The sequence below is a fragment of the Solanum dulcamara genome, chromosome 4 (assembly GCF_947179165.1).
Source record: "Solanum dulcamara chromosome 4, daSolDulc1.2, whole genome shotgun sequence".
NCBI classification, from domain to species: domain Eukaryota; kingdom Viridiplantae; phylum Streptophyta; class Magnoliopsida; order Solanales; family Solanaceae; genus Solanum; species Solanum dulcamara.
This window is the reverse complement of record NC_077240.1, coordinates 11,550,029-11,571,725: the sequence shown is the minus strand read 5'-3', so window position 1 is coordinate 11,571,725 and position 21,697 is coordinate 11,550,029. Positions and strand designations below refer to the sequence as shown.

Genomic DNA, 21,697 nt, shown 5'->3' with positions numbered 1-21,697 from the left:
TACAAAAAATATATATTGGATTAATGGGGTTCCATTTTTCCCTTCAATAGCGTAAAACTTAAAAGGAAGAAGTATAAATATTCATCTCTTATGTAAAGCAAAAATCTAAGGAGTCATTTGGTTTGTGATATAAGGTATAATAAAATGTTATTTTATACTATATTTGATTGAAAGTATTAGGCCGTCTTACAATTATTTATCCCACTATTTATATCTTAGCAATGAAATAAGTTAATATATATATATATATATATATATATATATATATATATATATATATATATATATATATATAAAATAAAATACCTTTATCTCAAAATAACTTATTAGAGATCCTTGTTCTCAACCAAACGACTTTTTTACTATAAAAGAACCCCCACGGCTGGCGTGTTTGAAAATTTGCCGATAAGGACTATGCATTGTCAATTTCTCCTATTTAAAGAAGATTAATCTAATTACGACTTCTTTGGTAACAGTGTCTGACAGAAATGCAAGATAAGACTGTATACAATAGATATTGTGGTCAGGCCCTTTCCAGGTTGCAGAATGAATTCGTCAAAATTCCTGCACATAAAGGAGCTTTAGTGCACTAAGCTGATCTTTTAGACAAATTAAACTAATTACGACTTCCTTTTTGGGTAAGGACATAGTACTAGTACTAATTGTCGTTATCCTTTCCTTGTCTACTTCACCAACTAATCTATTATGTTGTTGTTGGTGGTACTAAATTCAAGAAACTTTTAGTAGCTAGGATAGCATATCTCAAAGTCACAAAAGCAAGTTGTGCAATTCTTGAATAATGGGAGAAGAAATTGAGGTGATCCATTCTTGGTCTGCACCCAGGTCCTTAAGCACCAGCCTCATGTACTCTTTTGCCCAGGTGAGGAGTATTCTTTGGCTTACCATCAGAGATTTCCTTGTGTGAGATGGGGTTGTTCAATAAATGTTGGTTCTTGAAAAATCATGGGATTCTTCTATTTCTTGAATTCGTTGACTTTATCTTACACTATGATGATTTATGATAATGAGTCTTGATATAATGATGCTTCTCAAATCCCCATTCCCTTTCAAAAGGAGGATGATGGAAGTGGGGTTTGGAAAAAAACACTGCAAAAGCAAATAATTGCTCTTTGGAATGCCTATTTGATAATCCTGATTCCCTGTGAATATACTTTCCAGCGAAAATAATGCTCCTACTACTGAAAAGTTACACTTGCTAGAAAAATATAAAATGTCAAGAGTAATTTCTATTTGCTTGATTAGATGGTTAAGAATCCTAAGCTGTCTCGACAGTCGACACTTCTATCTTTGTTTGATTAAAAAGCATATATAGTGTTATTTTGATAGACTTATTATACCGCGGTACATGCCTTTTGGCATAAGAGTATTTTCTTGTGTTACAGAGAAATGACATGGAAGTTCTTGATGAACCATTATATGCAAATTTTCTGCGAGTCACTGGTGTGGATAGACCTTACAAGGAAGCACTTCGATCTGAAATGGTATGTAAGATGAGTACCACATTCATGATTCCCATTCTTTTCCAGTATTGTCATTCGCGCTGAGTTGCAATTTTGATACCTAGTATAGCAATCTAGATTCTTTTCCATATGATTACATAATGTATGAGAATGCGCACGCTGTATCTTGGATTTGAGTAACTTTTATATAAAATAAGCAGGAGAATGATGGAAATAAGGTGGTGAAGGAGGTCATCTTTGGTGCAGGAGTAAAGAAGTACCGCTACTGTAAGGTAATCTAGCAGCATCATAGCTGTATATATGAATAAAGTTATGAATGCGCTTGAAGTTATGATTCGGCCTTTACGAGCCTTGTTGGATTTTTATCGTTCTTACGCTTCTGAAAGAGATTCATTCATAACTCTATATCAGAGGACAAGGAACATCAAGATGGATTTTATTTACTTGTAGAAAAATGTTGGAAATGTGCGACTCAAACCTCTCATCTAAAGTTGATAGATCCAGTTGTGTGCTGCTAAACCTCAGATAACAGTTTTGACAACTAAGGCACCATAAGATTTGTATGATTGAGCAACTGAGTGTTAAATTGGAAGGATATTCAAGATAATTTTGACTATGTGTTCGCCTCTCAGTACTGGTTTCTCCCAAAGCTCCATCGTTTTGTGATTGTTCATCAAAGAGTAGTTGGAAGGAGCATGAACTAACACTGTTTCTAGGTACCGGTGCTGTCTAGTGCTAGCAAGTGGTGGACTTTGTGTAAGACTTGAGTTCTTTACTGTGATTATGATTTTTTTTTTGATATGGTAAAACACATCCTTACGCCAGAAATTTTATACAAAGCAATTAATAGTTATATAGGAATGCTCACTATTGTTTGACAACTTTGGTTCGAGTTTTCTGACGAATAAGATGAAGACCCAACAAGTTGTCTAGACAGCTGCAACCAAACATTTAACACTGTGGGTCAAACACTGAGTTTCAAGGGTCAGGTCTTGATAGGTTTCGAGCACTACATAGTGCTGTAGACAGTTTTTGGTAATAGATATCTGTAATTAGATTATTATTGAAATTTTCTCACTATTCCTTCTCCTTCTCGCAGCATATAGCCAAACAACGTGTGCCAGGTTTGACAAATGAATTGATGAAAAGAGGAAAACACTTCATACTGATAAGGAATCCCCTTGATATCTTGGTAAATTTAAGTTCAAGTCTTGTTGCTGATGGTTGGTTATAAGTTTATAATTTATTCAGTCTATTTTTTTTAAAAAAATTATGTTCTTTTGTCACTGTACTAAATAACCAAATTAATGCAAAATCTCAATACTGATGCATCACTAGCAGCAGGTTCATTAACTATATGACATTGCTCATCTTGTATTTCTCTGTTTATTTTATATTTTATTATTTTTCATTTTCTATTTTATGTAAAAATGCTATTTCTGCTTCTAATTAATTTAACTTACATATGCTATGTTGGTAGCCATCCTTTGACAAGGTTGTACCTCCATCATTTTTTGAGCTGGGGTTGGCAGAGCTGGTCTCCATATACAGCGAGTTATCTGAATTAGGAAGACCCCCACCAGTTATTGATTCTGCAGATCTTCGAGAAAATCCCGAGGTTTGTTTCCAGTAATATTATTCAGTTTGAAGCATAATTCCCTTTCATTACTGGTTTATGAAAGTATGGTCCTTGTTTCTTCTCATCCTAGTTGGAAATGTTGACAAACTTAGATACTAGAAAGATATGGTCCTTTGTCCAGTGATGTCCAAATTACTGAGATTAAGGTTTCAGTCACAGCTACATTAGTCGTGCAGTAACATGTAATAACTAATTATTGCTTTGCACTGGCTTACGGAGTTGCCAGTGCGGACATTTTCATAGATGGATTAAGAATTATAGAAATGGCTGCTCATTAGAATCTAATCACTACTTCATTGTGTCTGCTTAAGCATTTTACCACTGCATTCAGTGGTATTCCTTCTCTGTGTAGATATATAGGTATTTATGAATAAGAACACTGTTGGAGTAACACAAAAACCTTAATTTGTAGAAAAGAGGAAAGGAACTGTTGTGGATGTGAAACTTTAAGCTATTGTACTTATACGGTAACACAACTTATCACGTGTTTTCATTACAATAAGCTTAGGCCTAATTTGTGTTTCTTCTATCAGTTGGTTTGCTGTGTGAGCATTCGATGTGCAACTTGATTCATATGAACTGAAGTGTAGGGCCAGGCTGTGTCCCATCAACTATGACTAGTAGGGTCAGCTTCTATTGAAGCAATGTTATGACGTTATTTATTAAAGTATGTATAGCACACGTTCTAGTGCAGTTAGTGCAATGTCCAGTCTCCTTTATCTGGTCCAACTTTTTCCCCTCATTTCCCTGTTTCATCTTGTTTTAAACATGGCAGTCTGTTATACCAACTGTAAGAGAAATGGAAAAAGAAAAGATAGTTAAAATACTTTCCCCTACTCTTACATGAGGAATGATCGCAGGATTGAGTGCCTTTATTACTTGTCTAGTTGCTTATAAAGTTGCACTGCTTAACATTTTTAGGAATTCTCTTTCTGCAGGCAGCCCTGCGTGGTCTTTGTGAAGACCTTGACATTCCATTTCAAGATTCAATGCTCAGGTAAGCTAAATTCGCACTGGAACTAACAAGTGGTTGACAATAATCTATCTGGAGTTACCAGTCTAGAAGATTTTCTATACTTTGTAGCCATATTTTTGTGTACACTCTACTTTTTGGTATACTTTTTTGTATGCAGAAAATTTACCATATTAATGAGATTATGTTACCTTATCAGAAGAAAGTCATCTCTCTGGAGTTAAACAACTGCAACTATACCTAAATCTCAAGCTCGTTGGAGTTTTCAGGTGGGAAGCTGGACCAAAACCATTTGATGGCATCTGGGCACCATGGTGGTATAAAAGTGTGCATAAATCAACAGGTTTTGCTCCAGCAAAGAAATACCCTACGGTATATGGTTCACAGATCCTTGATTAATATTTGGTTATGCAAAAATTTTAATGAATAAACAGAGTACTATTGTGACATTTAGAAACACATCTTTAGTGCCATCAGGTTACAAAATAAAGAACAGGATGATTGCATATGAATTCTTTTCCGGGGACTATCCACAGCTCACATATTATTCTTATTGGCGGAGATATATTGTGCTGAGTGAATTTGAAATGAGGCAAACTATTTAAACAAAGTCTCTTTCATGTCCCACGCATTCCAGTCATCTGTTGTTTTTGCATGTGCAACGCAACATGTGTGTTTTTGTTCAAAATTAATCCCATGAAAGTTGAACGTGTTAGTTGTTACTCAGTCTTAAATTGTGTCAATTTTGCTGGCAGCTCGCTTCTTTCCTAGAACATTCTAAATAATCATGAAGAATTGTCACGTGAAAGACATTTGCTCATAGTTTTTCCTTCTAAAATTTTTCAGCCATTTCCAACATCATTGTATGATTTGTTGGAGCAAAGCCTACCCTTTTACAACATGCTTAAGCGTCATGCTAGACGATCTTCTTCTAATTACCTGAACTCAACTTTACCTCATCCTAGTCTTCCAGTTCCTGCTAATGAGAAGCTACTTGCATGGGTTGGTGATGAGATTGTGCCTCGTGAGACTGCGAAGGTAAATTGGTAACATAGTTTACCAAGAATGATATTCGAATAATTTCTATTCTTTCTGCTCTCCAGCTCAACTTGCTCTCAATTTTTGATCACTGCAAGACATTTTCTAGGTTTCAATATTTGATTCAATTGTTCAAGGTGGTGATGCAGTTTGGGAAGGGCTTCGAGTGTACTGTGGAAAGGTATTTAAGCTTGAGGAGCATTTAGATAGGTAAGTGACAACAACTAGTGCTAAATTAGTCCCCATTATTCAGATATAAGATGTGGATTGTTTCAGGTGTAACCATTGTCATCAAGTTATCTATTTATTCTCTTTGCCTTTTATTACTTTCCCTGTATATCTCAAAGCCCCTAAATACTGGTCGACTTGAGTAGCTTTCGCCTACTGACAGGTGGTAGTGCGACCAAAATTTCTTTCTTTTCACGGTCTAACTATTGTAACGATCATTCCGATGGCTTTACTCTTTTTCCCCATCGATTGTTCCAGTAACACCAGTAGTTTGGTTAATTTTCTAGCGGCACCACATTATTGTACAATTTAGAATAATCTTGTTGGGTGCCATTGCTTCTTTTATGGAGGTCTAACAGATGTTGTAAATGATGAGAGTATACAGGTAAGAACAAAAGTACATTAAAAAAGAAAAAAGAAACAATTCACAAACCACAGGTTAAGTTCTATCTTTTGCTACGGAAGGAAGTCTCTAAACAATGTACTTTGTCGCTTTGTGAGCTTCAAGGCTATCTGGATTAGTATCAACGTAATATTAACGACAAGAATCATCAATTAATTTCAGCACAAGATAGTTTGTAAAATATCTTCCACTTTTATTGTATATCATCAAATCTATACCTCATCATTATGGTAAGATACTTGGACATGAGATGCTTCCTCTGCATAAAATATAGGATCAGGTTCTACATAATAAAAGATCAATAAGTGTCAGACAGGTGACTACAAGAATTTTTGCAGAATAGAAACTGAGGTGTAATCATTTATGTTTATGTAGGGCTATGAGAGATCCAGATCAAACTGTTCAGAGGTGGTTACAAGATAGGGAATCTGCACTGACTTGAACTTATAGATAGAATCAGATTTAACTGTTGTGAAGAGAATAAACTGATTAAGTTGGCGTCTTGATGTAAAATTTAGAGGGAAAATATAAGGCTTGGAAGGTTTTGCATGGACATTATAATGAGGGGGGGGGGGGGCATAATCAAAGAAAATAACATCAAATGTGTAAAAGAAGATGAAGCATGGACAGAATTCCCTATGAATGAGTAACTCCAACGCAAAGATAATGCTTTGCATAACTTGAGAGTCAAATTTGTCAAAACACGCATTCATGTGTAATGCAAACACACCAGATAGGGCAAATTATGCAAATGTATTACAAGTCCTAAGGGTAAGAATTTTTCAATGTAGCAACCTATTCTGCCACCATAATATGAGATGATATAGAATCAATCAATGAAGATAAAGTTAAATGAATATCAGTTTTGAAACGATTTAGCTTCTTTGATCTAAACCACAGAATAATGTGCCGTATCTATAAAATGTTTTTTCTTGCTCTGAATTTACATTTAAGTTTCCTTTTCTCAGGATGTTTGACTCTGCGAAAGCACTAGCTTTCAGCAATGTACCAATTCGCGAAGAGGTAAAACGCTGTGGCAATTCCCCATTTGGGTCTAGGTCCTCTAAGCTTTTGATTTCTACATTACAAAATGTTATATTTTTTGTAGAACTTGTGACTTGATGCAAGAATATGCAGGTGAAAGAAGCTATTTTCAGGACTCTTTTAAGAAATGGAATGTTTGATAATGCACATATCCGATTAACTTTGACACGTGGTAAAAAGGTAATCTTAAGAATTGTTATTACTCTATCTATTCTCATAATCGGTCATTGTTTTGGGCTCTGATATAAAAGTGTGCCTGGACATTAGGTCATATTATGTTTTTAATTCTAGTTGTCTTTCACTCTGGCCTTAGAATTTCTCATGTTCTTATCTTTAGGTAACCTCAGGAATGAGCCCGGCATTCAATCGTTATGGATGTACTTTAATTGGTAAGATGCCTTCTATCTTTTTTGTTGTCTGATGCCTACTTCGTAAACTCTTTCATTGTTCCTCTGAATGAACAACGTCAAGGTTCAGCCTACACTGTCATCTTGTAAGCATGAAAATTGCTTTAATATGAACTACTGTTGTTTAAGAGTTCTTATATCCAAGTTACAGTTGCCTGAAGTTGTCTGAATTAAGAATATTTCAAACTAGTCAGCAAACCTTTTTTCTGGGCTCTCTCTCTCTCTCTCTATTTGGTGATGAATAGTCTAAAAATAGAAAAGAGATATACCAAAGAAATAAAAATTAAGACCATCCTTTAATTTTCAATGTCTATAAAAAGTAAAAGAAAATACATTAAAATACTAAATGTCCACTTTCTGTACTTTATTGGTGTAGCTATAACTCTTATTTGCCATCCTCCTTTCTCATATTTTTATTATACCCTTTTTTGAAGTTCTTGCTGAATGGAAACCTCCAGTGTATGACAATCAAAAGGGCTTAACGTTAGTGACGGCAACCACTCGTCGTAATTCACCAAATGTAAGATATTTCTTCTAGTTGAGCCTAGTAATTTCATAAGATTCTATGCCATTTCCCGGCCCCCCTTTTTTGGGTTAAAAAATCATTTCGTTTTATCCTTATTGCTAAATCAATTTCCATTTATCTAAAGATTCCTATTCAAGTGGTCAGGTCATCTTTGAGGGAAGTTGTGGTTTTGTTGATAACTCAGCATTCCCCGGATCCTTTGTTTGTTTTACTGCAGGGGGGGAGGGGGGGGGGGTTACCCTGAAACTTTAGGAAAGGCCTCGAATTTTTTTTTAAAAAACCTGTATCATATAGTTGCAATTCGATTATATGATGTTTACTACACCAGATTTATTTTTTTTAAATTTCTTCTTCTATGCTTAATTATTTATTGTAGCTGGTTCTTTGAGTAATAAGCCAGAATCAGATTTCTACTCAGTAGCATCTTCAAGTGCAAATATCAGGGGTCCATATCTGGTGACACAATTTCGCTCTTAGTTGTTTATCTCTTATTATTTAGAAAAGACGGTTTTTGTGCTTCTTGTTTTCTCTACTGGAGTTAGTTGCTCATCCTCTCATTGGTCTTTAACTTGATTTAATGGTACAGTGCTTGTTAATAGTGAACATGTCTTAAAATGGTGAGTGACAACTTGACATTTTGTCAGTTACAGTCGAGATAACTATCATAAAGCATGATTATGTTGAGGTATCCTGAGGAACTTCAGTTTGCCTTAAATTAAGGAAAAAATAAAAGAAGGATAGCAAATCTGACATTGGTGTTACTCTCCTCTGTTTTCAGGTTATTTAGACTTTAACACCATCATGTGGATCCTGTACTTCCAAATTCCTTCATAAGGCTATTCCATCAAGACTTGAGCCAATTTTTAAAAAATCATGCTCTATTAGCTTTATCAATACCCTATTCTAGAGTACCTTTAGAACAAACTTGATACTGAGTCCAAGTAAGGATGGTGATGTATTGATGAGAATAAAGCCATGATATAATGTTCTTCTTTCCCAACCATGTCCATAACTCCACAAGATGATGTTGGCCAAGGATTGTAATTTCTTCTCATGATTTATATTTTATCCTTGGTTAAGGTATCTAAGTGATCTATGCTTCCTAGTTAATGATGTGGAATAACTTGCTTTTCTGTTGGTGCTACTATCTTAAAACCAAAGATTGAGAAAAGCGATATATAATTCCTTGACCTATCTTTTAAGTGAAAAAACAATGAAGTTCATGTTACTCTGAGCTTTTGATCACTGTTAATAAAATCTGTGTTTGGGGTACCTCTTGTCTTAAAGTAACAACTTGTTGTTTCCTTTGCAGAATTTGGATTCAAAGATTCACCATAACAACCTTCTCAACAACATTCTTGCAAAGGTATTTTTCTCCATGCAAATCAATACAATGAGTATTTACATAATCTTTCTATTGTAAGGAAGTCATAATTGCGATCCTCAAATTCATATTGACAGTTCATTTTTATGTCTGCTTGCAGATTCTTATCTCACCTTCTGCATTTTAAATACTTTATGTTAAGAAATTGTAGCAATTTCACTTTTGGAGTCAAAATGATTGGTTATGCAGCTAAAATTTTGTTGGATCAGCTGGAAAGCTGGAAGTACATGAAATGTTTATCCCACTCCCTAATTACGATTATGAAATGTTTAAATGTCAATCAAAAAGATCAATGTAAGTAAAAAAGTTGGACATCAACAGTGAACTGGGATGATGGAAGAATTGTTTTATGGGTTAGTAGCTGGACAACTGCTTCTTGACAATTTAACATTGTGATCATTATACTATGTGGAAATACAAAGGCAACTCCAGTTTGGTGAAGGCTGGGCATTCCTTAGAAATTACATTTGTTTCTTGTCTTTGTCGCACTACCAAACTGTATGATTTGTGTGCATCCACCTGGCTGTAATTGACAGCAATATCTCCTCTGGTGCAGATAGAAGGTAATAATGCTGGGGCTGATGATGCAATCATGCTTGATAAAGATGGCTATGTGTCAGAAACTAATGCTACAAATATAGTAAGCTTCATTTACCTCCTATAGTTCCTCCTCTTTGATGTTCCCAATCTCTATCCCTCAGGAGGCAAGCCACACTTTAGGGATGGTCATTGCATGTCCTTTCCAACAGATTCTCCTTTTCTTATGTAATATCTGCCTGTGTTTGGTGGTAGACCTCAAAACTCAAAAACACATTCTCATTCAATTCTGTGGTCATTTAGTTCATTGCAACGGTTTGAGCATATTTTTTATTTTATTTTATTACTAACCATCGGATCTTGTGTTTCTGGTCAATCTCCTATCTTTGATAAAATCTATGTTTTTACCCTTTGCAGTTCTTAGTGAAGAAAGGGCGTGTGGTGACACCTCATGCTGATTATTGCCTTCCTGGCATAACTAGAGCCACAGTACGTTTTGGAAGATTTCTCATATGATATTAATCTTTTTGTTGTGTTCAATAGTCTGTCTTGTCTCTCTCCCTCTCTCCCCCTTTTCGAACAAACAGTAAGGATCATGCATTTTCATGCTGAACTACCTTGTTTTCTTTAAGGGGCTCAGTTATGTTAGTGCATTTAACACTTTAAAAAGTAAGTTTCTGTCTAAATTAACTGAAGCAGAACCCAGTCTTTTTCAGACTCGGGCTATAAATGCTTGCACAATACCCTCCCACCATTCACGGTTGAGCAATTTCTTTTTTCTGAAATTTCATCCTGTTTCTATCCCTGTCTGAGAAGGGGAGCCTTGGAGTAACTGGTAAAGTTACTGCCATGTGACCAGGAAGTCACGGGTTCAAGCCTTGGAAACAGCCTCTGGCAGAAATGCAAGGTAAGGCTGCGTACAACAGACCCTTGTGGTCGGGCCCTTCCCCGGACCCTGCGCATAGCGGGATCTTATGTGCACCGGGCTGCCCTTTTTCTATCCCTGTCTGAAGAATATGAATTTTGGCACAATTAATGCGCCTGAACCGTTTGAGCTGTAAAATATAATTTCCAATTTATCATCAAGGAAACCAAAAATATTTTATCATGTTTTTGTCCACATTACATTATATTTTTTACTGAAGCACACTTTTGGAAATAATCTCTTTGCCGCCCACCAACTTATGATATGACGATTCTTAGTGATGGATTCTTGGTATTACTTTAACCAATTTGTTTTAAGATGACTGTTGGATTATGGATAAAAATCATTTTGTCAGCAACATCCAATCTGTTTATCTATTGTTACAAATGCATTCAGAGTGGCCTTATCACTTGATCATAGACTAAATGCCACTGGCATGGGTCTAAATAACAAGGCATTTAGTTTTTGATGGAGTGATAAATTTGTAGAGTTATCTGCTTGATGATCAACAATCTATTTTGCAGGTCATTGAGCTTGTGCTGAAGGAAAGTTTAGCTTTAGAGGAGCGACGAATTAGCTTATCAGAATTTCACACTGCTGATGAGGTGTATACTCTTAACTATGCATTTGTTCTTTGACAAACCTAGGAAATTTGTTTCAAGCATTACCTAACAACCTTTTTTCTCTTAAAGATGTGCTCAACACATTGTCAATTATCGTTGCTTGTAAATGCGTCTAAGGCAGCTGCTTGAGAAATTATGAAATGAATGATTTTAACACAGGTGGAAGAAATTGCACCTTGCTTGAATACGGTTTTAGGGAGCATTTAGTGTATGCGTCCTTATCACACAACTCAACCTACTCCATTTTCTGGAGAAATCATTCCTGACAAACTTTACTTTAGCTTGAATACCTTTTTTAAGCATCTGCTGCATCTCTAAAATTGAATAGAGCAGCAGTAATGCAATAATGTTTGGGGTAGCACTGATAATCTATCATTGTGCGTACTGTCACAAAACTCCCATATTGAGGATTGTGGCTGTTATTTAAATATAAAAATCAGATGAAAACCTCTTTATTGTGCATCTCTGTGCCAAAACTAGTGTAACTACAAATACAAGTAGTTAAAAGAGGCTATATCTATTAAAGGGTAAATTCACTTATTTCGATATTTATTCTTCATAAATACACCAACAGCTTTTACAGATTCCTTATGCCCAGTGCTTTGCTTCCAACCTTATCTTATCCAAGTCAATTATTTTGTTTTGTTATCAAGACAATATCATTGACCTGGAAAAAAAAGTTGAAAGTAAAACACTGGTGCACCGTGTCGCTATTATTTGTTGAGTCATATTTAGTAAATATTTATAATTCATTAAATGAGGTTTCTATATTTGTTTTAGATTCAACTTTGAAAATTGTGTATATCGTATTGATGGACTAGGTAATCACTGCACTAAATGTATGATTCATGAATCATGAGGGGATTAACCATTCCATATCAACTATTGTTGAGACTCTCATCTCATTTGGTTTTGATGTGGATTTCTTTTTGGAATTCATTGATATACAGTCTTACACTTGACATTAATAAATTAAAGATGTTCGATTCTAAGCATTTTGAGGAAAGTTTAGTTTTCCCACTCTTTGGTCCACGTGATCATTATGCATGAAAGATGCCCACTTTCTTGTATTCTCACTGACCCGAAGTAATAAGAATATTTTTGCAGTGTCTGTAATTTGAGGGCGTATATTATGTGCTTTGAGAACACCTTTTGCAAAGTTAACTCCAACACAATTATGCTTCTTCTGTTCCATTATCTCTGATACTACTTGTTTCAGAGATGCCTTCTTCTTTGGTTTTAGTTGTTTCTTGCTATCTAGTGTTGAGAAATGTTTGGTTTTAGTTGTTTCTAGTGTTGAGAAATGTTTGTGTTAAGCCGAAGCTTCTCATTTTCATTTTTACTGTCACCAGTGAACTACGACTCGACCATCACCACCACCATTGGTTGTCACTGTTGATGATCCTCGTCATTTTTCCCTTTTTGCTTCCTCTAATATGAATCTTTCACTTCCTGTAGGTGTGGACAACAGGAACTATGGGGGAGTTGAGCCCGGTAGGTTAAAAGTCTTAAATTGAATTAAACCGTTAGTGTCATGTGGCTGACTCATTCATACAGAACTGCAACTGTTTCCTTCAACCTGAGGAGCCTTGGCTTGGTTTTTAATTGGGGTCAAATCCTAATTCACATAATTTTGGCCTGTCAAAGTAGATTATTTTGAGTCTGCGGGTTATAATAAATGTCTCATCACTCAAAAGTGTGTTCAATTCTCTGAATTGACATGACACCGAGTATTGTGGCGTATAACTTATTCGTGCTGATTTACTATCATCCTTGCATGGACAGGTTGTCAAAATTGATGGACGTATAGTTGATGATGGTCGAGTAGGACCTATAACACTGAGATTACAAAATGCTTACAAGAATCTCTCAAAAGATTCAGGAGTGCCTATACCAACCTATGAGGAGCTAAATAGATAGTTTCCAGCTTCTTCCCACCTTCAGCTTTACCTTCTAAGGTCTTTTTAGTGTTTGGTTTTCTTTTGCACCAATTTAGGCTGTGAAAAAAGAAGTCTTCCCTCTTGCTACTTTTGACCTATTCATATGGATGCAATTTTCAGGTGTCTCGATACGACAGAGAGCTGAAGAAGGGATGTTACAAAAAAAATCATGTAACGATATGGTGGCCTTGTTTTAATGTCTCCAAGGAGGAAATACCATTGAAGAGTCTTTTCACTACGTTCTACTTCATCGTGTTAGTTGCTTATCTATTCAGTCTCAAATTGTTCATGAATTTTCATTAGTAAGAATGAGATAATAAGTATGAACGTAATAATTCAGATATATAGAAAATCTTGGAATAATTGTGATCAAAAGGAGAATCAAGAACAGCACAAACGTTGATTGTCGTGCAAGAAATTCGAACTTATATTAGTCCATTCATGTGTATGTAAATGGACAAATTTTTCTTCTTTTTGTATTGTGCTTTGCAAACCTTCTTAGAAAAATTTGAGGAAGCAGTCTGTTACGGGTTAAGGGATTGGTAACTGTGGTTCAAACCCTAAACAAGTAATAGATTTCAAACCCAATAAAACATATGGGTGGGGGTAGAATTTCGAATTCGAATTCCACTTCAAAATTTCCTTTTTACCATGAGCCATCCGAGGCAAACAATTCCCTTTCATTTTAGAGGCTGTAGTTCTTGCTCGTGAGCAACAGTTTCAACACTTCCAACCTGTTCATAAGGAAGAGCCGGTTCTTGCCTTCGCCTCCAAATTAACCATCCAATAGGAGCTGATAGTCCAACTATCAAAACAACTAACAATGGTACCACTAGGGCCAAGTGATTTTGCGGCCAAAGCTTCCTACGACATTAAAAGCATGTCAAATCAAGGATGTGATATCGTACTATTAACGCAGCATGCAAGGCCACGAAAAGATGAAACTACCATGGAAAAGGACTGGTGGAGAAAAAGAAAAGATAGAATAAAGCAACTGTAAGGGAAAGATAAGTGGAGGAATTAGCAAAAGAGGCAGCAGTAATTGCTTGTATACCTTTTTGGTGGAGGTTCAATGCCCCAGTCGAACAATTTATAACTTCCAAATGAATCCTGTAAATGAGGATGATGTGCAGCCAACCTGCCTATTATTTCCTGCATAAAGATATCATGAATAAATTCACATTCTTCAACTCAAAGGATAGCAATACATATTCTAGAACGCCAAGTCACCATTGCAGTGGCATTTGGCATACGGTCTGTAGATCCTGCTGGAAAGACGGCCCATTTAGTGAGGGAATCATTTCCCTTTGTTGAAAAGTTCATTAAGCGAACCTGCAAGGTAAGTGACGTCATCATGTGAAAGAAAGTTAAATCAACCTACTTGAAAGCATAGTCAGTACAATCCGGATAAAAGAGTTGAGTTGCCATAGGTTAAGGATCATCACAAAAATAGTCAATCCTTCATGAGAATTTGTATAGCTCCCAACATTGCTCGAGGTTAAGGCATAGATGATTGACATATCACGTGTAACAAAGTTAAAACTCAAGACCAGTTGAGGTTGAGTAACCTAAACAAAATCAGACGTTCATATTTATATTGAAATACTGCAAGATAATGTAAGCTTTCTGAAGCTTGAGTTTTGAAGCTTTTCTGAACTATGCTATACCATACACAAAGTTAAAACTCAAGACCAGTTGAGGTTGAGTAACCTAAACAAAATCAGACGTTCATATTTATATTGAAATACTGCAAGATAATGTAAGCTTTCTGAAGCTTGAGTTTTGAAGCTTTTCTGAACTATGCTATACCATACTAATAAAAAGGACTTCTTAAAACTAACTTCACAAACCGCTAGTTTTGCATAGCCATTTCCTGTGCTATTATGTCGTAGGTTGTCAAAACTTGCTTCTTAATGCTCAACGAGAATAGAATTTACCTATTCAAACCCTCCCCCAACCACCACAACAACAACAACCACCTTCAATTACAAGCTCTTACTTCTCAGTCTAATTTGGACTACTACTGTAGCAGGGCATCCTAGACCCCCTTAAAAAGAATAGATCTCAGACATTTTCTGTTTATGCCAACATATATGCAGCTTCTCAATGCTGCTTTGATTAAATAAAGTTGTTGCTGATCAAAAGAGAAAAAAGACGTTCTGCCAAAATTATCACAATAAAATCAAACTACCTGTGAAACATTAACATACAACTCTTGGGCAATTAAATGGGCAAGTTCTGGAATGCGTAGCTTCAACTCTGAGTAGTTGACACTTAGTGACAAGTAAAATGTAACAAGACCAATTTTAATCTCCCCTGCAAGTTGACATCAAAGATGAATTTGTTAACAATGACAAGTATTTGTTATGGAATTATCTAACTTCAGTAGCCGTCATACCTGCACCGGAACCTTGCTTAAGTTTGTGAAAATAGGTTAATGAAGTAGGAAAAAGTGACTAACACTTGCAAAACTAAACGAAATCTTGAAAACTTTTTCAGTAGATAAAAGTCCCGTTCATTTGAGATTTATGCAAACATAGAAGAGGTACATCAAACTGAAATAAGTTACAAAATATGCCTATGTTTCAACAGTGAAAACAGGAAGTTTTATGCATGAAATTGATTGAGATTATCATTCCTCCTCTTGAGGAAGTTACCACAAAATTCTCATGCTTGTCATCGTTCAGAGTAGTCCTGTCACAAAATTCACCAGAAATTTGACAATCGATTACTATAACTCAGTGGAGCGAATTTCATACAGTCGGCATATGGTCAATGCATGTGCATGTTCCATCAACTATTCGACTTCACACATTAAACATTCAATTTATCGAACTTTACAGAAGTCCAATAATAACAATACTAGCTAACCAACGATATATTTGTATTTCAAGTCTCATCTTTTGAGAATAGCAAATTTCAAAATGACCATTTATGTAGTAAAATACTGCTGTCCACTAAAATATCCCAAAAAGACGAACACGTTGCTTCAGAAATTGGCATGTACCAATCACATGAGTTGTGAATTAACAGAACAGTTAAGGTTATCTTAGCCTATTTCAGATCTGAGTAAATCTGCAAACTCGACAAATTAAAACCTGAAGTCAAAGTCGGAGAGTTGGACAAAAAGTGGAAAGGGGATAAAAGGGGGACCAAGGGCTTTCAGTATTCCTTGAAGTCATTATTAGAAATTTCCAGTTTAACAATATCTTTCTCCAGAAAAAGAAGGTTGAGGATGTCAGACTCATGACATCAGAACAATTTTAAACACACAGTTGCTTCTTAGGAAGTTTGGCATGCCAGGGAAACTAGATGGTTTTACTACCTGAGTGGAAGGTCAAACGTCAACTTGAATGGGATTATAAGACAGTAGCACTCCTGGACCCAAGGGTAAGAGGCGGAATTTCGATTGTCGAAAAGTGATTTAATCAAAGGCAATACATCAAAACATCAGTATGATGCAAATCTAAACTTGATCCTCACTTTCATAAGATTGAAAGTTGAAAAGGAAACAACAGTATTGATCTATTTTAGTTTATTTTTTGAAGAGGAACAATTGTATTAATCTATACAGATGCAGAACTTCCTAGTAGAAATGCTAAAACAAAAGCAGTTCTAGTTACCACCCTAATAGGCAGAGTAACCTTCCAATAAAAATAATATGTGGAGAAAAGTTCTCTTCATACCAGGTATATCATATCCAGGAGGTTCACCAGGAGCTGGTGAAGGAGACATATGTGCAGTGGAGTTTGGGTTATCCAATCCTGAATGCACTGGTGTGGATGGAGATGGAGGTGGAGGTGGAGGTGGAGGTGGAGGAGATAAATTTAGTCTGTCCCATAACTCGGAACAATTAGTTTTCCAAAAACCAATTCTTTCATTTTCACGATCGTAAGTTACAAGAGTGTTGCGAACAATGATTCCTGTTGCAATTAAAAGCATGCATATTTCAGCACGGAAGAGTTAGGAAGATGAACCTTGTCAAGTAGTGAGAAGTACCTCCAAGAAGACTAGTTGGATTCTTTCCATTCGGGAAAATTCCTAGGCAATAAGCCCCACGTACTTTGAAGTGCTTTAAAGTTTAAAGCACACAAGTTACAATTGAAAAGGGGGAAAATAGTCAATACAAAATAGTAAAACAAAAAAGAAGCCAGTGGATCTGACGCCAAAATAGTGTCGGGCAAGGTAGTTAACAAAGTACTAAAGAAGAATAAGATGCCTACCTGGAACAAGTAGTTTTCAGGAGAGAGAGTTAGTTTATTTCCATCACTGAATACCATATCAACAGGCGGAAAGTTCTTTGCAAGTTGTGACACGTCACTGGAATATACAAGATATTAATAATATGGGTAACACCAACAATAGGAAGAAACAAATTTAAACAAGAAAATCAAGATGCCAAATTAATTTCAGAACTCTTCATTTAATACCTTCCAGCCCCTGAAAAGCAGATATCATTAAAACTAGGATCAGGCCCTTTGATCTGTTTTAGAGAATGAAGCTCTTTCATTACCTGAAAAGAAAAGTTGAAGAGGTTCATTCCAGAAAGGAATAGACTTGGTTGCATTTAAAGATATTACTCACTAGTGGTCCACTTATCCCTTCACCATATATAACACAGCAAAAATAATGAAAGACAACATCAAAGATGTTTAGAAACTTGCAAGGAACTCTGTATATATCAAAAACTACTACCTGCTAACATCAATAACAACATACCCAGAGTGTTCCCACAAGTGGGGTTTGGGGAGGGTGGGATGTATGCAGACTTTACCCCTACCTTTGAGGGGTAAGGAGGTTGTTTCCGATAGACCCTCGGCTAAAAAAAATGTTCTACAAAACAGGTTTGGAAGTGTTGTATTACCAGATTCAGAAATTTAAAACATGAAACAACTATAATAAGTGGTTATACAATGTAAATTAAGTCCTTTAATAGCAGAAAAAGAAGGAATAATATTAGGCAGTGGAGTTACAGGATCACGAGATATTTTGATCATTCCTTTTCTTTCAAAAATATGTAGTAGCTAACAAAGCTTCTTTTTTTTTGGACAAGGAAGTAGCTAACAAAGTATCGGCTCACAAACTATTATTGACTAAGAGATTTTAGTTCCAGTCCTGCTCATGTATAGGAATCTGTGACTACAGGTTGATCCATGATTAGGACATGGTGGTTTGTGACACCAATCAGTGGTGTAAACAGAATTTTGAATAACAACAAAAATTAATAGATGTGACCTACATAATCAAAAACACAACATTCAAATGAATATCTTTTCTAGATGAATTTCTTTTGTAATTCCTTGCATAAGGATTCAGAAAATACCGGATCACCACCTACATAAGCAAAATGTTGATATTTTAATTTCTTCAGGAAATTCTTCTCACCAATAGCGTGTTCTTTTGCCACTACTCGTTTTCTCAGGCAGATTTCAATTCAAACAAATTACAGAAACATTGGCAAATATGTAGATAACAATAGCTTACAGCACTCTTGAAAGCTACAAATGCAGCTTCTGGAAGGTAAGCATAGGTAGTACCACTATCAAGAATAGTCCCATGTTTTCCACCAAAAACCCGAGGATTTATTTTCAGCGGCTTCCCAGCTACATGTATCTCCTTCAGCTCAATATTGTAGTACGGGCTGTTGCCATCCAAGACTAGAGTAAATGCGTAAGATTTATCAAGTGTATTTGTTAGGAGACCTAACATTCCTATGTATATAAACAATTATTTCAAATACATACCTGCGACCAAAATGTGATTTGGTAAAGACCATGTGAGCAGGGGTTTTTATTCCACCAAGAACCATCGCCCCACCACCAAAATCCATCCCTCCATAGCACAAAGAGAAAGAATCACTGATTACATGTTTTTCGACAAGTTGATCAACTATACTGACATCCCCTCGACCCAAGCCCATTATTCCATCAGCACGTTGGCTGTAAAGATCACCAGTTTCCGCAATTTCACATCCAAAAACAGCTCGTTGTGGTCCAAGCTCACTTAGATTTCCAAAAGATATAACGTCCTCTCCAAGCAACCCGAAACTTGAACTCATCTCAGCGTACCGTCTCTCATAAATACATTGCTTCCTCTTGAGGTCACAGGGACAAGACTTATCACATTTCACAGATTGATAAGTGCTTGACATTTCCGGCTGAAACTTAGGATCCTAGGTAAGACAACATACATAGTACCGCAGATCAAAAGAAAGAAATCAAAACGCCACACAGTTCTAAGTGCGATATTAAGAATGATAAAAAGAAGTGCTATATTAAGCATTTCTCACAGAAATTAATAGGCTTGCGCAGAGTAGAATTAGTAGTCATATAAAGTTACTTCAAATGGTCATATTTGTCTCCAATTAGGATCCTTCATAACTACAAGCCAAAATGAGCAAGAAACATATTTAAATGTCATGAAACTATATAATGGAGTTCTATAGCTCATCAACAAAGAGAAGCTTAGAAATTGAATAATTTTTTTGTTTTTTATTTTACATTTGTAGAAATTGATTACATTTTTATCCTACTTAGATTGGTTTGTTCTTGTTTACCTGTCCATATCCTCTTTCCTTATAAGTAAGTGCATTTAGAATTGCTTCCTCAAGAGAACTATGGTATCCCAGCCCTGGCAATATGGAGTCCTAAGGTGCCTATACTGACAGCAACCTTTGCAGGGAAGCCACTGGGCAAGTACTTCATGCTTAATTGCTGGTTACTTTGCTGGCAAAATGCATCCTGAAGGGGCTAAGATCATTCTACTGTTGCATGTGAATAGATATCAATTCTATCTATTAGCGTTTCCTGTTCTTTCTGAAACATACCTGTTCTATCGGTTTGGGGAGCAAGGAGGAAGAGATTATGGAAACTGATATCCTTTACCTGATTAATGTAAAAGGAGAGAAACAGAACATCCTGTGGAGGATTACAATGTGATTCTCACCAAATTAAGATATCAATTTGTTCTCTACTCATTTCCTGTGGTAGACACTATCCAGCAAAGATGAATTATCAATTTAGAAAAAGCTATATAAGGAGAACCTCGAAGTGAATGAAGACAACCATTTACTTCTTTTCGTTATTTGAAGTACTTTTCTTTTTTTGATTGGTTTATTTTGAAAAACTTTAAGATTGATTCTCCCTGAGAACGAGTGTCTCACACCTAAGGTTTAGGGTTTCTTAAGAGTCAATCATTTTACACTATAGCGTAAACCAATGTTCAAATGAAATACTTAAAAGCAATTATTTAGCATGAATTCAGCAGACTCATTTCCTCACAAACATAACAGTATCTGCCTCTTTTTAATAATCGTTTATGAAATTCCTCAATAACTGCAAAACTAAGATAACTCTGTAACCTTTACTATTTATCCAGAAAAAGAAAAGAGAAAATAAAAGGAGAAAGAGATAGTTGAGAGATGAACCAACCTGATGGTTGCCGCACTTTTTACAGGAGGAGCAAGGAACATAAGTAAGAGTACTCCCTGTATCAACAATAAGAGCAAACTTGTGTGGAGGTGTTCCAATCCAAATATGAGTTGTATAGTATCTGCATCAAAAGTTGAGGAATCAGCAGCCAAAACAGTTTCTAATTTAAATTCTGAGCAATAGCTACGAATTCGAACCCGTTGAGAAGGAGATCATCATGGAGTGACATGCGAGCACTGGCAGGGCTTTTCTGCAGGTGTCGTCTGGAGATTTCAGCACGGCGAGACGTGTCTTTCGGAGGAAAGAGCGGAAGTAACATAGTTGTGTGACGGCTACCATCGGAGGCCGGCGAAGGGAGGAAAACAGAGCTGACATTGGAAATATGAGAAATTCGGAAACAGGAAACGACGCCGTAACATATCAACAGAGAGATAAACGAGAGGATCACGAGAGTAATGGTTAACTGTGGCCATGCCATTTGAGATCAAATTATGGGTCGGGTTATCGGAGCAAATGGACAGTGTAATCAGTTCACCTGCCAAAAAAAAGTACTGTTATTGCCAAATACATGAGAGGAATTAAGCTTAAGGAGAAGGCAGTGGGTCGAACGTTGACTTCACTTCTTCTTTTTTCTTTTGTTTTTGTCGTAATAATTAAGTCGAATGAATTGCTTTGAGTTGGGGCATCATTTTGTGAATTATTCAATTATTAATGATTTTCCCTTAAAATTTCATCTTACTAGGAGCCCGTTTGGATGAACTTAAAAAAAGTAACTTTTATGTATGAATTGCTTTTAGAACTTTAAAGTGTTGAAAGTTATTTTTATAAATAAGCAGTTGAGTGTTTGGATAAAAGTGATTAAATGAGGAAAATTATGTGAATTTTAGGTTTAAAAGAATAAAAAAGGTAGTTTGGGAATTTAGTTAAAATATAAAGGATATAAAAGTAATTTCCATGGTCAAAGAAAATGACTTTAAGCACTTAAAAAAAAAGTTAGGAATCCTAACTTTTCATTTTTGACTGACTTTAAGAACTTTCTGGCTTAAAGTTAGCATTAGACAAACACGTCCAAAAGTTGAAAAGGGGCTTTAAGTTGGTTTTGACCAACTTAAAGCCAAT

The 21,697-nt window shown here is 35.8% G+C and overlaps 2 protein-coding genes across 2 annotated transcripts; one reads left to right on the top strand and one right to left on the bottom strand.

The window, feature by feature from the left end:
* The first annotated feature begins 631 nt into the window (after positions 1-631).
* LOC129886230 (branched-chain-amino-acid aminotransferase-like protein 1) lies at positions 632-13,624 on the top strand. The gene is made up of 20 exons (XM_055960814.1): positions 632-880; positions 1,404-1,502; positions 1,682-1,753; positions 2,581-2,673; positions 2,962-3,099; positions 4,059-4,117; positions 4,363-4,465; positions 4,940-5,131; positions 5,241-5,341; positions 6,731-6,785; positions 6,900-6,986; positions 7,144-7,195; positions 7,648-7,733; positions 9,052-9,105; positions 9,680-9,763; positions 10,078-10,149; positions 11,110-11,190; positions 12,667-12,702; positions 12,994-13,166; positions 13,269-13,624. Exons 1-19 carry the CDS (start codon positions 800-802, stop codon positions 13,126-13,128), a joined length of 1,680 nt encoding a protein of 559 aa, XP_055816789.1. The 5' UTR covers positions 632-799; the 3' UTR covers positions 13,129-13,166; positions 13,269-13,624.
* On the bottom strand, positions 13,488-21,247 carry LOC129886228 (aspartic proteinase 36-like). The gene is made up of 13 exons (XM_055960813.1): positions 21,188-21,247; positions 20,776-21,113; positions 20,579-20,699; positions 18,893-19,320; positions 18,633-18,789; positions 17,579-17,661; positions 17,372-17,468; positions 17,148-17,220; positions 16,835-17,071; positions 15,340-15,464; positions 14,379-14,480; positions 14,203-14,300; positions 13,488-14,012 (listed from the first exon to the last, which is right to left on the bottom strand). The coding sequence occupies exons 2-13, from the start codon at positions 21,054-21,056 to the stop codon at positions 13,829-13,831; spliced, it is 1,986 nt and encodes a 661-aa protein (XP_055816788.1). The 5' UTR covers positions 21,057-21,113; positions 21,188-21,247; the 3' UTR covers positions 13,488-13,828.
* Positions 21,248-21,697: the final 450 nt, after the last annotated feature.